The sequence below is a fragment of the Haematobia irritans genome, chromosome 2 (genome assembly GCF_050003625.1).
Source record: "Haematobia irritans isolate KBUSLIRL chromosome 2, ASM5000362v1, whole genome shotgun sequence".
Classification (NCBI taxonomy): Eukaryota; Metazoa; Arthropoda; class Insecta; order Diptera; family Muscidae; genus Haematobia; species Haematobia irritans.
The window spans coordinates 151,600,654-151,618,745 of NC_134398.1; the positions used below are offsets into that span (position 1 = coordinate 151,600,654).

Sequence of the window (18,092 nt, forward strand, 5' to 3'; positions counted from 1 at the left end):
TTTTCTTGGAAATTATGTATCTGATTTCGAAAAGCATGTTTATGTTTGGCGTGAAAACACATTTTTTTCAACAAAAATTTTCCATGGTCCCTGTCCAAAAATAACACTATTCTCTGGAAACATTTCTGGGATGACAATATTCCTCCCCTGCGTGTACTTGACGGACTAACGATACGCTAGTTACTAGACTATAGACGTAACTCGCGCTAGGTGATGGGCAGAAAAACAAAATATGGTTGTTTTTGCTATTACAAAGTTAAAATTTCCATTTTTTTTTTTTTTTTTTTTTTTGAATTACTATTTAGATCTTAAAAACAATTCAACATATTTGCCAAAAAAAATTTTTTTTGTTTTACTAATAATAAAATGCGGAACAATTTAAAAATTGGGCATATAACATATATTCGAAACTTCACCCGGGTTAGCCCATATGGAGTCTATGCTCAATAAATAAGAAGATAATGTAGCTGTATAAGGCACTTAAGAGGATGTCAATTCTACGATTCTACGGCCAATATAATTTCTATGATTTCTTGCAGGTTTGATTGATACTATAGAAGATTATATTGTGCCAACTTTGAGTAAGTATCAGTTAATAAATAAGTATATTATGACCAATTTGGGAAAATCGGACGATATATAAGAGCTATATAGTAATCTGGACCGATTTGGATGATATTTTGATGGTTAATTGGATGACTATTGAACTTTGAGTAAGATCCAAAAATTTTTAACTTTGATCTGCCAAAAAATGTGCCTACCAGAAATATTGATTTTAGGCCCCATAAAATGTATACCGATCGACTCAGAATCACCTCCTGAGTCGATCTAGCGCTTGGTGTCCGTCCGTCCGTCTGTCTATGTATTTGTTGTTCACAGGATTCTGGTCGCAATTTTTAACCGATTTTGATGAAATTTGGTACACGGTGTTGTTTGGGCACAAGGACGATCGCTATTGAAGAAATCGGATCAACCTTAGTTATAGCTCCCATATGTATCGTTTTGCATTGCACTTGCACTTTTTTACTAACCAATCGTAGGCAAATTTGGTACAAAGTAATCTTTTTCGTCAGCCTTTAAGCCTGCAAAATTGTTTTTGAATCGAAATCGGTTCAGATTTAGATATAGTTCTCATATATATGTATCGCCCCATTTTACCAAATATGGTCATAAAACCCCTATTTATTAACCGATGTTACTCAAACTTGGCTTAGTCTAATATTTTATAGTGCTATCAATAGGCTCAAAAAAATCATCGAAATCGGTTCAGATTTAGCTACAGCTCCCATATATATGTATCGCCCGATTTTGCCATTTGGCCGTAAAACTCTTATTTATCAACCGATTGTACTCAAATTTGGCTAAATGTACTCTTCTATAGCACTAACGGTATGTGCAAAATTTCATCGAAATTGATTCAGATTTAGATATAGCTCCCATATATATATCGCAGGATTTTGCCAAATTTGGTCTTAATAACCTTATTTTTGACCATACAGGCCTCTTTTATTAACTGATAAAACTCTTATTTATTAACCAATGTTACTCACATTTCAAATTTTGTGGTACTAGTCGACCGTACTTAAACTTACATGTATCTTACAAAATAATATTGCTCCAATTTTTACAAAATTTTTACAAAATTTATTACCCACAATATTTTAGCGATTTCCTCTTTTTATATCCTAAACCACATAGTGGTCTGGGTATAATAAGTTTGATATGCCAAAATATTTTCCTACCAGAACTATTGATTTTAGACCCCATAAAATATATACCGATCGCCTCAGAATCGATCTAGCGCTTGGTGTCCGTCCGTCTGTCCATGTATTTGCTGTTCACAGGATTCCGGTCGCAATTTTTAACCGATTTTGATGAAATTAGATTAGATTGGAAGAAATCGGATCAAATTTAGCTCCCAATATATATAGCTCCCATATATATGTATCACCCGATTTCGACAAATGGGGTCACTTTGCAGTTTTTTATTAACCAATCGTCATCAAATTTGGTACAAAGTAATCTTCTGCAACACCCTATAAGTCTGCAAATTGTTGTCGAAATCGGTTCAGATTTAGATATAACTCTCATGTATACCCTTATTTATTGACCGATCTTACTCAAACTTGGCATAGTCTAACATTTTATAGTGCTAACAATATTTGCAAAAAATCATTGAAATCAAATCAGATTTAGATATAGCTCACATATATATGTATCGCCCGATTTTCCCAAATTTGGCCCTAATAACCTGATTTTTGACAAAAGAGGCCTCATTTATTAACTAATCGTTCTCAAATTTTGCACAAGGTAACCGTCTATGGTATCAATCATACCTGCAAAATATTATACAAATTGGTTCAGATTTGGTTATATGTTAGCTCCCATATAATCGCTAGATTTTCCATAATTTTGCCATAATATTCTTATTTATTAACCAATGTTTAAAACTTAAATTTTCACTTAAAACGGCATCTTTGCGTACTTTATTCAAACTTGTTCAAAAGGACTGCAACGGAAGTATTATTATTTTTATTTTTTTTTTTTATTTATTATTATTTTATTTTATTTTTTTTTTATGGGAGTATCTTATTCTATCCCAGCAAAAAAACGTCGCCAAAAAAGGAGTGAAAATGTTTTTTTTTTTGATCCGGAATGATGCAAAATTAGCGCAGAAGTGACGAATTTAACATGGGCTAGTCATAGGATGGATATCCACCATTCCAACATCCGTTGCACGGAATACGCATCATTTCTTTAGGTATGATCTGAATTCAGCGTTAAGGATGTGAATGAAAAAATGTTGTGATATTTTGATAAATAAAATTTTTTTTTTTTTTTTAATTTTTTGATACATTCTAACAAATATTTTCAAAAAGTCGCAATTTTTCTAGAACCAATTTTTAGACAAAATTTAAATAATTTCTATTATTTTATTAATCCTTACACTGTTTTTAACCTATTTGAAACAAAAAAGTTAAAATTAACCTTTAAAAGTATGAAAAAACGAGTTTTAAAAAATTGAATTAAAAGAACTTACTGAGTAGTTAAAATATAGAACATCTTTGGGAGAACGTTTTTGGAAGTGCCTTTACAGTTGTGTCCTTTGAAGAACTTCCAAATTTTTTTGATAGGAGGTTTAGCTCAATGACAAGGGACCTCCTTCTTATGGCTGAGCCCGAACGGCGAATAGTTGCAGAGGATGAAGTTTATGAAAGAAGAAATTGGAGCGCACAGCAAGACGAATATTGACATAGCCGTCATTAATTTTTTAAGGGATAGAAATATTATTTTTTAAATACATACTTTAGTTTTTTACAAATACTCATGACCCAGCAAAAAAATTGGAAGTTCTTCCAAAGGCACAACTTTAAAAGCACTTCCAGAAGATGTACTCCCAATGATGTTATTTATTTTAATTACTCCGTAAGTTCTTTTCATGCAATTTTTTATAACATGCTGTTTTCATATTTTTAATGGGTAATTTTAACTTTTTTTTGTTTCAAATTTTGTCGAAAAAAATGCTAAATCCAATCTGAAAAAATTGAGAATTTTTGAAAATATTTGAGGTCAAACGTTTCAGACAAGCGTTAGGATCCATTAAAAATTATAAAAATATGTTAAAATAATATATTTGACAAAATATCACAGAATTTTTAATTTACATCCAAAATATTGAATTCGGATCACACCTAAATTCAGTGCACTGGCTGTTGAAATGGAGGACTTCCGCCTTATGACAAGCCTATGTTAAATTCATTTAAATTTTTTCATATTTTTAATGGGCAATTTTAACTTTTTTTGTTTCATATTTTGTCGAAAAAAATGCTAAATTCAATCCGAAAAAATTGAGAATTTTTGAAAATATTTGAGGTCAAACGTTTCAGACAAGCGTTAGAATCCATTAAAAATTATAAAAAAAAAATTAAAATAATTTATTTGACAAAATATCACAGAATTTTTTAATTTACATCCAAAACATTGAATTCGGATCACACCTAAAGAAGTGATGCAAATTCAGTGCACTGCACGCAAAGAAAAAAAAAACGTTTGGGAAACATGTACCGAAAACATTTTTCTTTTGTTAGAGTTTTTTTGAATTGCTTCGAAAATTTTAAACTTTTATCACCAAAAAAAATCGTTTGTTACAAAATTTTTATTTTTTCAATAAAAAAAGTTATTTTTGAAATAACAACACAGTCCATTTCGTTTATATCAAACACTGTTCTTTTCTGACTTTAGGTCTTTAATAAGACACATTTTACAGTTCAACATTTAATATAGTACAATGTAATGTTGAACATTTTATCGGAATCTTCCGAATATATCTGGAATATATGTAAAAAAAAAAAAAAACAAAAGCAAAAAAAAAAACTTTGGCCGAAGCAGGGATCGAACCCACAACCCTTGGCATGAGAGTCGGACGTAGCTACCACTGCTCCACGGTGCCAAACTAAATGTTTGTTTCTGTTAAATAAACTTTGTTTATTCGGTTCGTGGGCGCCGCAAGCTATGCTATATAAATATAACTTATATGGATATTTATCTATTGATGACCATATGGGTACATAGCTCAGTGGTTAGTGTGTTGGCTTACAATGTGCATGGTCCGCGGTTCGATTCTCCGTCCAGGCGAAAGGTAAAAAAATTTTAAAAATTTATAAAATCGTATAATTTCTTCTACATTGTTGGTATTACAGGAAAAGGTGTTAAGAACTAAAAATCCTCGTGGATGTGAGAAAGATGTGAGGGACAATGCAATTAGCAAGAAAATAATGTTTGTTTTGAGCTAGTCTTTATGAAATTGTTTTTACATCCTGGAAAAGAATAAACGTTTATCACAAAAAGTATATACTTTTCTTCCAAATACACTTCCTTACAGCGAAAAGCAAATGAGAAACGAACTTTGTCTAAAATTTCGTTTGTGATGAAAGAATTATTTTTTTGCGTGTGGCTGTTGAAATGGAGGACTGCCGTCCTATGACAAGCCCATGTTAAATTCATCGCTTCTGCGTCAATTTTGCACCACTTCCGGATCAAAAGAACATTTGCATTACTTTTTTTTGCGACGCTTTTTTGCTGGGGAACTCTTTCTCGTAGTTATGACAAAAAATACGATATTCTATAAAAGCGAATTTTTCTAAATAATGAAAGGTCCTGACAATATATCGTTCGTAAAATCGAGCTTCGACTGTGTAGGGGAGCTATATCTAAATATGCACCGATTTCGATGAAATCTTTCTCATTTAAGGGGCGGTAAATTAGATTACTTTGTGCCAAATTTGACGAATACCGGCTGGTGAGGAAGCGCAATATAACCTCATTTATCAAAATCGGACGATACATATATATGAGCGCTATATCTAAATTTGATCCGATATTTTCCAAATTCAATAGCGTTTTTCCTTATGAAAAAAAACGTCTTGTAAGAAATTTCATGAAAATCGGTTAATAATTCCGACCGCAATCCTGCGAACAACAAATACATGGACGAACGGACACCGAGGGCTAGATCGACTTAGGAGGTGAATATGAGTCGATCGGTATATATTTCATGGGATCTAAAATCAATATTGCTGGTAGATACATTTTTTTTTTTTTTTTGCAAAATTATTATACCCTGACTACTATGTAGTTTACGTTATAAAAATCCTGGGAACAGGAATTTAACAATCCTCTGCCGTCTGCATACGTCAACTATTAGAGCTACTTATAACATTCAACAGCAATAGTAACGAAATAGTATTTTAGTATCCAGACATACAATTCTAGTGTTATCTAATGCACATGAGCAAGTTAATTGGAATTCATATTTACTTAAAAAAATTTCGCTTTTACCAATGACATAATTCAGGCATTGACGTTTAATATGGGATTAATAAGGATTTGCAATATTTCTGACAAGCGTTTAATCTTTCGTATGATATGATGATTGGTTCGCTTGATTTACACGTGATAGTCAATGTCATATCATACGCAATCATTTTATATAATCAAATAAAAATATAAGTGAACTAATTATCATATGCACTTCAGTATGATTTATTTAGGTATTATTATATGCTTCATTTAAGAGTTATTATTTATCAGACGCCTGCAAAATATTTATATCATATGAATATGCTATATTACGTGAATGACATTAATTAATGAAACGGTTATCAGTTCTTCGATCACGAAGGTCTGCGAAATTGTTCATTACAATGCGGATTGTGTCATTGTTATAAAGGGTGATACGGTCAAAATTTGGTCAATATAAACTTGACGTATTTCTTTCAATTTTGCATTTAAAAAACCTGAACACCCCTCATTTTGAAGGTGTGTGTGTAGAATGTTGCTTCTATTTTGATTTTGGAATTCACTCTTCAGTTGTCAAAATGCCGTCCAAGCAAGAAGAGCAGCGTATCAAAATTTTGCTAGCGCATCGCGAAAATCCGAGCTACTCGCACGCAAAGCTGGTAAAATCGCTAAAAGTTGCCAAATCAACCGTTACAAATGTAATTAAAGTGTTTGGGGAACGTTTGACGATAGCCAGGAAGTCTGGATCGGGGGGAAATCGAAAACCGGAAACCGCTGAGACGACAAAGAGAGTTGCCGGTAGTTTCAAGCGAAACCCTAACCTCTCTCCCCGAGGTGCCGCAAATAATCTGGGTGTATCGTCTACAACCGTTCATCGAGCCAAAAAACGAGCCGGACAATCGACTTACAAGAAGGTAGTGACTTCAAATCGCGATGATAAACAAAATACGACGGCCATAGCGCGATCACGGAGGCTGTACACGACGATGCTGACGAAGTTTGACTGCGTGGTAATGGACGACGAAACCTACGTCAAAGCCGACTACAAGCAGCTTCCGGGACAGGAGTTTTATACGGCAAAAGGAAGGGGAAAGGTAGCAGATATTTTCAAGCACATAAAACTGTCAAAGTACGCAAAGAAATATCTGGTTTGGCAAGCCATCTGTACCTGTGGCTTGAAAAGCAGCATTTTCATAGCTTCCGGGACTGTCAACCAAGAAATTTACGTGAAGGAGTGTTTGAATAAACGTCTGCTGCCTTTCCTGAAGAAACACGGTTGTTCCGTACCGTTTTGGCCGGATTTTGCATCTTGCCATTACGGTAAAAAGGCCATGGAGTGGTAGGCCGCCAACAACGTGCAGGTGGTTCCCAAGGACAAGAATCCTCCCAACACGCCAGAGCTCCGCCCAATTGAGAAATACTGGCCTATTGTCAAGCGGAACCTAAAGAAGACCAAAAAAAAACTGCTAAGGACGAGCAGCAGTTCAAGGCAATCTGGCTTTCTGCGACGAAGAAGGTGGACAAGGTGGCTGTACAAAATCTGATGGCAGGTCTCAAGCGTGAGGTCCGGCAATTCGGATTTGGAAAAGCGAAAGCCTAACTGAATATTTTTCCTGAATTTTATACTAATTGAACTTGAAAAAGAAATTTAATTTGATTTTTTAAATAAACAATTTCACCGATTTACACGCGTTTTCCCTTGATCAAATTTTTACCGTATCACCCTTTATTGAAATCGTTTTTATACCCTCCACCATAGGATGGGGGTATATTAACTTTGACATTCCGTTTGTAACACATCGAAATATTGCTTTAAGACTCCATAAAGTATATTCTGGATCGTTATGAAATTCTGAGTCGATCTGAGCATGTCCGTCCATCCGTCCGACTGTTGAAATCACGCTAACTTCCCAACGAAACAAGCTATCGACTTGAAACTTGGCACAAGTAGTTGTTATTGATGTAGGTCGAATGGTATTGCAAATGGGCCATATCGGTCCACTTTTACGTATAGCCCCCATATAAACGGACCCCAAAATTTGGCTTGAAAACCCTCATCCGATCCGGTTGAAATTAGGTACATGGCGTCAGCATATGATCTCTAACAACCATGCAAACATTGGTCCACATCGGTCCATAATTATATATAGCCCCATAGGTTAGGTTAGGTTAGGTTATGTGGCAGCCCGATGTATCAAGCTCACTTAGACTATTCAGTCCATTGTGATACCACAGTGGTGAACTTCTCTCTTATCACTGAGTGCTGCCCGATTCCATGTTAAGCTCAATGACAAGGGATCTCCTTTTTATAGCCGAGTCCGAACGGCGTTCCACATTCCAGTGAAACCACTTAGAGAAGCTTTGAAACCCTCAGAAATGTCACCAGCATTACTGAGGTGGGATAATCCACCGCTGAAAAACTTTTTGGTGTTCGGTCGTAGCAGGAATCGAACCCACGACCTTGTGTATGCAAGGCGGGCATGCTAACCATTGCACCACGGTAGCCCCATATAAACCGATCACCAGATTTGACCTCCGGAGCCTCGTGGAAGAGCAAAATTCACCCGATTCGGTTGAAATTTGGTACGTCGTGTTAATATATGGCCTCAAACACCCATGAAAAAATTGGTCGAAATCGGTCCATAATTAGATATAGCCCCCATATAAACCGATACCCATATTTGACCATCGGAGCCCCTTGGAAGAGCAAAATTCATCCGATTCGGTTGAAATTTTGATACGTGATTTTAGCATATAATATTTAACAACCATGCCAAAAGTGGTCCATATCAGTCCATAATCATATATAGCCCCATATAAACCGATCCCGAGATTTGGTTTTGGAGCCACTTGGAGGAGCAAATTTCATCCGAGTCAGTTGAAATTTGGTACATTGTGCTAGTATATGGTCGCTAACAACCATACCTAACTAGGTCCATATCGGTCTATAGTTATATATAGCACTCAGATAAATAGATCCCCAATCACACAAAAATTGATCCATATCAAGTTCATAATTGCATATAGCCCACATATGAGTGACCTCCATATCAATTCGTAATTATTTGTAGACTTACCTATACATACCTTTTTTGTCTAATATATACCACGTATGGACGAACTCACAATTTAGAAAACGATGTTAAGAAGTTTTAAGATACCACAACCCAATTAATTCGACTGTCGATGACAGTATTTCGTAGAAGTTTCTACGCAATCCATGGTGTAGGGTACATAAGATTCGGCCTGGCCGAACTTACGGCCGTATATACTTGTTACGTTACAGCCCATTGTATTATCCAACTTACATTTTAAGTCTATAATTTTTGTAGAAGTTTTAAATATATGTATATGGAAATATAATTTTTTATATATAGCTTCACATAAATTTGAAGGATGAAGAAGCCAAAGTGTCCCTTGATCAACAATCAGTCATGACAATGTATTTTCTATTGAACTCTGATGGAATTTATTGAATGTCCTTTCGATGTCTAGAAAAGCCACAATTTTGTATTCAATGACAGGTAGTGAGACCACATTGTATGACTAGTTCATGCAATGTGGTCTCAGTAGGTATGCATTTTGAGTGACCACATTGTGCATTTCGAGAGCAATTCTGAATCAATACTAGTTGTAAGATAAATCTCTCCAGAGTCTTAAGAAGGAATTAGGTGAAGCTGATTGGTGCTTTTTGATTTAGAGGAGAATGTAGCCACACAAAATATGACAGATTGATTTGTAACTCATTTAAATTTTTTTTATATCCCGATCTATTCTTATTCACATCTCTTTCCTGAAGCAGAAACGATTTGCCTCTATTTGTGTGACTATAGACTTTTCCGTTTTGCTTCATCCCTTTCAATTTCCAGGAAAAGAAAAAAGGTCTTGTTTTTTGCGTAATCCAATTTCATTAAATCCAAATATCTAAAATTTGGAAACATAGCTAAATTGGTATAGCCCACAACAATAGGAGCAAATTTTTATAAATTCGGTGCTAGTAAATTTCAGAACAATTTCTTTCTGCAATAAACCAATCCTAGTTAGCCAATTAGTGATAAGACAAATACGGTTGCACATTAGAAAATTCAAAATCGTCATTTATGTCGTAGCATTAGATCCTTCATCGCCAGTCTGATATTCATCACAAAAGCTTCCAATGCTTTCTCCAATGATAATTTCTTCAGCCAATTGATATAACTCTCGAATATCCTAAAAACAACGAAAATAAGTAAGTGTCAGTTTTTTTTATTTACCTAATTATTTAACTTACTTTGGCATTTCTCAATTGCATAATTTTATCATCTTCACAAGGAGCTGGTTCACACTGATCTCTCTGGGGCGGTTCTTCTATCTGAGGGGGCTTTTCTTCAAGTTCCTGATTAAGCATCTTAATATACTTTTTTCGAGTTTCATTAGCAGTTATATCGTCATCATCCAACGATTCGCAACTGGAAATTTCAGATGTATCCTCTGTTTGGAAATTTCTCTGAACCATTGTTGCTTGATCGTCAGGATATGTGAACGTCTCAGGAGCATCTGTATCGTGGGAACGCTTGCTACCCTAAAAGATATTAAGTGAAATATATAGGATTTTAAATGTGTAAGTAAAATCAAGCGGGGTAGCTGTAAAAAGGTCTAAATTGGTATATATAAAGGTTTTTAAATCTAAACTGATTTGGATAAGATTTTTACACGTCTATATTATATCCTGTACCAATTTGTAGATATACGTTATCTTAACCACTTGAAGGCCTTCAAATTTGTGATGTGGATGAATTTGTCTTAGAAGACACAATCTCTAGACCTAAAATTTAAATAGACTAATGTCGTGGGGCTGAATACGATGTTAAGAAAAAACAAGTGTACACGGCCGTAAGTTCGGCCAGGCCGAATCTTATGTACCCTCCACCATGGATTGCGTAGAAACTTCTACGAAAGACTGTCATCCACAATAGAAATACTTGGGTTGTGGTATCTTAAAACTACTTAACATTGTTTTCTAAATTGTGAGTTAGTCCATACGTGGTATATATTAGACAAACAAGTTATGTATAGTTAAGTCTACAAATAATTACGAATCGATATGGACTTTTTGTACGGTACGTAGAGAGCCAGAATTGAAATATGGGGGTCGCTTATATGGGGGCTATATACAATTATGAACTTGATGTGGATCAATTTTTGTGTGATTGGAAATCGATTTATCTGAGGGATATATATAACTATAGACTGATATGGACCTAGTTAGGCATGGTTGTTAACGACCCTATACTAGCACAATGTACCAAATTTCAACTCACTCGGATGAAATTTGCTCCTCCAAGAGGCTAAAAAACCAAATCGCGGGATCGGTTTATATGGGGCTATATATGATTATGGACTGATATGAACCACTTTTGGCATGGTTGTTAAATATCATATACGATCACCACGTACCAAATTTCAAGAAGATCGGATGAATTTTGCTTCTCCAAAAGGCACCGGAGGTCAAATCTGGGGATCGGTTTATATGGGAGCTATATATAATTATGGGCTGATAGGAACCAATTCCTGCATGGTTGTTGGGTACCATTTAATAACATCACGTACCAAATTTCAACCGAATGGGAAGAATTTTGCTCTTCCAAGGGGCTCTGGAGGTCAAATCTGGGGATCAGTTTATATGGGGCCTATATATAATTATGGACGGATTTAGACCAATTTTTACATGGGGGTTTGAGGCCATATATTAACACCACGTACCAAATTTCAACTGAATCAGATGAATTTTGGTCTTCCAGGAGGCTCCGGAGGTCAAATCTGGTGATCGGTTTATATGGGGGCTATATATAATTATTGACCGATGTGGACCAATTTTTGCATGATCGTTAGAAACCATATACTAACACTATGTACCAAATTTCAGCCGGATCGGATGAAATTTGCTTCTCTTTGAGGCCTCGCAAGCCAAATCGGGGGATCGGTTTATATGGGGGCTATATATAATTATGGACCGATGTGGACCAATTTTTGCATGATCGTTAGAAACCATATACTAACACTATGTACCAAATTTCAGCCGGATCGGATGAAATTTGCTTCTCTTTGAGGCCTCGCAAGCCAAATCGGGGGATCGGTTTATATGGGGGCTATATATAATTATGGACCGATGTGGACCAATTTTTGTATGATTGTTAAAGACCATATACTAACACCATGTACCAAATTTCAGCCGGATCGGATGAAATTTGCTTCTCTTAGAGGCTCCGCAAACCAAATCGGGGGATCGGTTTATATGGGGGCTATATATAATTATGGGCCGATGTGGACCAAATTTTTCGTGGTTGTTAGAGACCATATACTAACACCATGTACCAAATTTCAGCCGGATCGGATAAAATTTGCTTCTCTTAGAGGCCTCGCAAGCCAAATTTGGGGGTCCGTTTATATGGGGCTATACGTAAAAGTGGACCGATATAGCCCATTTGCAATACCCTCCGACCTACATCAATAGCAACTACTTGTGCCAAGTTTCAAGTCGATAGCTTGTTTCGTTCGGAAGTTAGCGTGATTTCAACAGACGGACGGAAGGACGGACATGCTCAGATCGATTCAGAATTTCACCACGACCCAGAATATATATACTTTATGGGGTCTTAGAGCAATATTTCGATGTGTTACAAACGGAATGACAAAGTTAATATACCCCCCATCCTATGGTGGAGGGTATAATAAATAACGGAAATGTTTAAATCTAAAGCCATTTGTAGGCAACTTCACAAAAATGCCTTTATTTTCGATGCATTGGAAAATTTGAGCTATTTTTACAAGTTTCCGACTTAGCAGTGGCTACTTGACATAAAAATCGCCTTTTTGATCGACTTTTACCCAAATCGGAAAAACATATGTATGGAGGCTTTGACTGGTTCTGAGCCGATTTTGACCAAACTTGGCACGCTTTGCTAAAAAAAATACACTCTGTGCAAATTTTCAAGGAAATCGGAGTGAAATGTTAACTACAGTGGCTATATGATTCTAAAACGTGGAAAGATATTTATAGGAGTTATTTATCGGATTGAAACTAACTCCTCTATGGTCAAATCAGTGTAAATCCGGAGAAAGATATATTTGGCATACTTTACGACACTATTAGTTGCACTCCTTCCCAGCAAAAAAATTTGGAAGTTCTTCCAAAGGCACAACTATAAAAGCACTTCCAGAAGATGTACTCCCAATGATGTTCTTTATTTTAAATACCCAGGAAGTTCTTTTAATTCAATTTTTTATAACTTGTTTTTTTTTTCATATTTTTAATGGATAATTTTACCTTTTTTTGTTTCAAATAGGTTAAAAACAGAGTAAGAATTCATAAAAGGGTACAACTCATTTAAATTTTGTCGAAAAAAATGCTAAATCCAATCTGAAAAAATTGTGCATTTTTGAAAATATTTGAGGTCAACGTTTCCGACAAGCGTTAGAATCCATTAAAAATTATAAAAATAATAAAAATTATTTATTTGACAAAATATCACAGAGTTTTTTAATTAATATCCAAAACATTGAATTCGGATCACTCCTAAAGAAGTGATGCAAATTCAGTGCAATGGCTGTTGAAATGGAGGACTTCCGTCCTATGACAAGCCCATGTTAAATTCATCGCTTCTGCGTCAATTTTGCACCACTTCCGGATCCAAAAAGAACATTTTCAGTACTTTTTTGGCGACGCTTTTTTTTGCTGGTTTGTGCAAAATTTAAAACAACTCAGGGAAAACTCTGACTTAGAGAGCACGGTTGCCTCTCGAGCCAAAATTATCTACCAAAATTTGGAGAACATTTTACCAAAAAATTGTAGGTTTGGTATTTTGCAAAATTTTATTTCTGTAGAAAATTTTGTTAAAATTTTATTTCTATAGAAAATTTTGTCAAAATTTTATTTATCTTTGTAATTATTTTTTCTATAGTAAATTTTGTTAATTTTTTTTTTTCTATAGCAAATTTTGTCAAAATTTTATTTCGACAGAAAATTTTGTTAAAACTTTATTTCTTTAAAAATTTTTGTCAAAATTTTATTTCTATAGCAAATTTTGTCAAAATTTTATTTCTGTAGAAAATTTTGTCAAAATTTTATATAGAAAATTTTGTCAAAATTTTATTTCTCTTTTGTAATTATTTTTTCTATAGTCAATTTTGTCAAAATTTTATTTCACTTCCGGATCCAAAAATAACATTTTCACTACTTTTTTGGCGACGTTTTTTTATGCCCACCACCATAGGATGGGGGGTATATTAACTTTGTCATTCCGTTTGTAACACATCGAAATATTGCTCTAAGACCCCATAAAGTATATATATTCTGGGTCGTGGTGAAATTCTGAGTCGATCTGAGCATGTCCGTCCGTCCGTCCGTCCGTCCGTCTGTTGAAATCACGCTAACTTCCGAACGAAACGAGCTACCGACTTGAAACTTAGCACAAGTAGTTGTTATTGATGTAGGTCGGACGGTATTGCAAATGGGGCATATCGGTCCACTTTTACGTATAGCCCCCATATAAACGGACCCCAAAATTTGGCTTGCGAGGCCTCTAAGAGAAGCAAATTTCATCCGATCCGGCTGAAATTTGGTACATGGTGTCAGTATATGGTCTCTAACAACCATGCAAAAATTGGTCCACATCGGTCCATAATTGTATATAGCCCCCATATAAACCGATCCCCCGATTTGGCTTGAGAGGCCTCTAAGAGAAGCAAATTTCATCCGATCCGGCTGAAATTTGGTACATGGTGTCAGTATATGGTCTCTAACAACCATGCAAAAATTGGTCCACATCGGTCCATAATTGTATATAGCCCCCATATAAACCGATCCCCCGATTTGGCTTGAGAGGCCTCTAAGAGAAGCAAATTTCATCCGATCCGGCTGAAATTTGGTACATGGTGTTAATATATGGTCTCTAATAACCATGCAAAAATTGGTCCACATCGGTCCATAATTATATATAGCCCTTATATAAACCGATCCCCCGATTTGGCTTGCGAGGCCTCTAAGAGAAGCAAATTTCATCCGATCCGGCTGAAATTTGGTACGTGATGTTAGTATATGGTCTCTAACAACCATGCAAAAATTGGTCCACATCGGTTCATAATTATATATAGCCCCCATATAAACCGATCACCAGATTTGACCTCCAGAGCCCCTTGGAAGAGCAAAATTCTTCCCATTCGGTTGAAATTTGGTACGTGATGTTAGTATATGGTATCCAACAACCATGCAGGAATTGGTTCCTAACAGTCCATAATTATATATAGCTTCCATATAAACCGATCCCCAGATTTGACCTCCGGTGCCTTTTGGAGAAGCAAAATTCATGCGATCTGCTTGAAATTTGGTACGTGGTGGTAGTATATGATATTTAACAACCATGCCAAAAGTGGTCCATATCAGTCCATAATCGTACATAGCCCCATATAAACCGATCCCGAGATTTGGTTTTGGAACCTTTTGGAGGAGCAAATTTCATCCGAGTGAGTTGAAATTTGGTACATTGTGCTAGTATATGGTCGTTAACAACCATGCCTAACTAGGTCCATATCGGTCTATAGTTATATATGGCCCTCAGATAAATCGATCCCCAATCACACAAAAATTGGTCCATATCAAGTTCATAATTGTATATAGCCCCCATACAAGCGACCCCCATATTTCAATTCTGGCTCTCTGCGTACAAAAAGTCCATATCGATTCGTAATTATTTGTAGACTTAACTATACATAACTTTTTTGTCTAATATATACCATGTATGGACTAAATCACAATTTAGAAAACGATGTTAAGAAGTTTTAAGATACCACAACCCAAGTAATTCGATTGTGGATGACAGTCTTTCGTAGAAGTTTCTACGCAATCCATGGTGGTGGGTACATAAGATTCGGCCTGGCCGAACTTGCGGCCGTATATACTTGTTTTTGCTGGGTTAGTCAACCATATCCTTCGATCTGAAAATAAATTCGAAAATATTTGAACTCTTTTAAAGAGTAGGGTCATGGGAAGTCTGGCACAAAAACTGAGGTACTGATTAATCACTCCATGATTTCCACACATGTGTCCCGTACACACACGTTTATATACAGAAATATTGCGGTTATTTAATTGTTATGTATTCAAATTGTTGGACAATCTTCTACATTTCCTTTAAATTTCAATACCCAAAAATCAAGTACGCCATATTGATTTCATAACCTCCCCTACGGTATTTGCAAATTTCAAGTAAACATGAGAATTCTAGTTTTTTTACAGTTTTAGAGGAGGTCTCCCTCCCCTTCCCAATATCGAAAAATGATAAAAACAAATATATACGGCCGTAAGTTCGGCCAGGCCGAATATTAAATACCCACCACCATGAATCAAATATTAGGGTTTCCTTTGAAATTTCAGGGGGGTTTGAGGACAAATCAAGCAGAGCAGTTAAACCAATACACTTCCCGGAGATAAATTTAAAGATTTTACCTATGAAGACTATATCAGATTCTGGATTTGTAAGAACCATTTTTGTTTTAGAGGAATCATTAACATCTCTTGTAAGTGTGCAAGAAAATTATAAAATAACGTCTTGATTTGAAATCTTAAATCTGTAGATTTTCACCCGGGAAGTAAAATCTGGAAATTTTACATTGAGTTTCAAGCAATTTTCATGATCGGTGCGCCTTCTACACCCTCAAGAAGTGAAATTTCAGGCAAATCGGATAAAAACTACGGTGTCTAGAAACCCAAGGAGTTAAATCTGGAAATCGTTCTTATGGGGGCTATACAAAAACATTGACCGATACTCACCATTTTCGGCGTATCTCTTTATGATCCAAAAATAATTCTAGATTTCGAATTTCATACAAATTGGATAAAAACTAAGGTTTTTATAATCCCAAAAAATAAAATACGGAGATCGGTCATTATTGGGGATATACCAAAACATGAACCAATACACGCCCTTTTCGGCACACCTCTTTACTTCCAATTTGAGGCAAATTGGATTTTTACAGTTTCTATAAGTCCAAGAAGTAAAATAGGGAGATTGGTCTATGTGGGGGATATGCCAAAACATGGACCGATACTCACCATTTTCGGCACACCTCTTTATGATCCAAAAATACCTCCATATTTCCAATTTCAGGCAAATTGGATAAAAACTTCGGATTCTAGAAGCCCAAGAAGTAAAATCGGGAAATCGGTCTATATGGGGGTATACCAAAACATGGACCGATACTCACCATTTTCGGCACGCATATTTATGGTCCTAAAATACCTCTAGATTTTCAATTTCAGGCAAATTGGATAAAAACTACGGTTTCTATAAGCCCAAGACCCCAAATCGGGAGGTCAGTTTATATGGGCTATACCAAACATTGACCGATGTTCACCATTTTTGGCACACCTCTTTATGGTTCTAAGATACCTCTAGATTTCCAATTTCTGGTAAATTGAATAAAAACTGCGGATTCTAGAAGTCCAAGAAGTAAAATCGGGAGGTCGGTCTATATGGGGGCTATACCAAAACATAGACCGATACTCACCATTTTTAGCACACCTCTTTATGGTCATAAAATACCTCTACATTTCAAATTTCAGGCAAATTGGATAAAAACTACGATTTCTATAAGCCCAAGACTCCAAATCGGGAGGTCGGTTTATATGTGGACTATATCAAAACCTGGACCGATATAGCCCATCTTCGAACTTGACCTGCCTGCAGACAAAAGTCGAGTTTGTACAAAATTTGAGCATGATTGGTTCATTATTGAAGACTGTAGCGTGATTACAACAGTCTCCAATAATGAAGACAGCCAGACAGACAGACAGACAGACGGACATGGTTATATCGTCTTAGAATTTCTCCCTGATTAAAAATATATATACTTTATATAGTCGGAAATCGATATTTCGATGTGTTACAAACGGAATTACAAACTTATTATACCCCCGTCATCATTATATGGTGGTGGGTATAAAAATGATATAGCGTATATTATGTAGACGTCCCAGAAAATCTCAGGTAAATTATAAGCCCAAATATTAAACAGCTGGGCAAGGGGTGGCCTCTCTTCACTTCCGAATATCACAAAATCAGATATCCATTATAATAATACTGCCTACCCCACATCCTCTGTAAATTTCAAGTAAATTGCAAAAGTTTAATTGTTTCACGGTATGTACTTGAGGAGAAATGAGGTCTCCCTGTGCCCTTTTTTTACCCGACCAAATATTAAAAAATCATATACCTCATATAAATTTCATAATATCCACCAAGTTCTCCGTAAAATTT

The 18,092-nt window shown here is 35.6% G+C and overlaps 1 protein-coding gene across 1 annotated transcript in view; it reads right to left on the reverse strand.

Annotated features, from left to right (window-relative positions):
• Positions 1-9,684: 9,684 nt before the first annotated feature.
• The window catches only part of LOC142226553 (uncharacterized), a 139,692-nt gene continuing 131,284 nt past the window's right edge, over positions 9,685-18,092 (reverse strand). Inside the window, exons 7-8 of the mRNA XM_075296623.1 lie at positions 10,070-10,360; positions 9,685-10,008 (exon numbers count right to left, since the gene is read on the reverse strand). Of these exons, the coding sequence (XP_075152738.1) occupies positions 9,898-10,008; positions 10,070-10,360 (402 nt within the window). The 3' untranslated portion in view covers positions 9,685-9,897. The remainder of the gene's footprint in view (positions 10,009-10,069; positions 10,361-18,092) is intronic.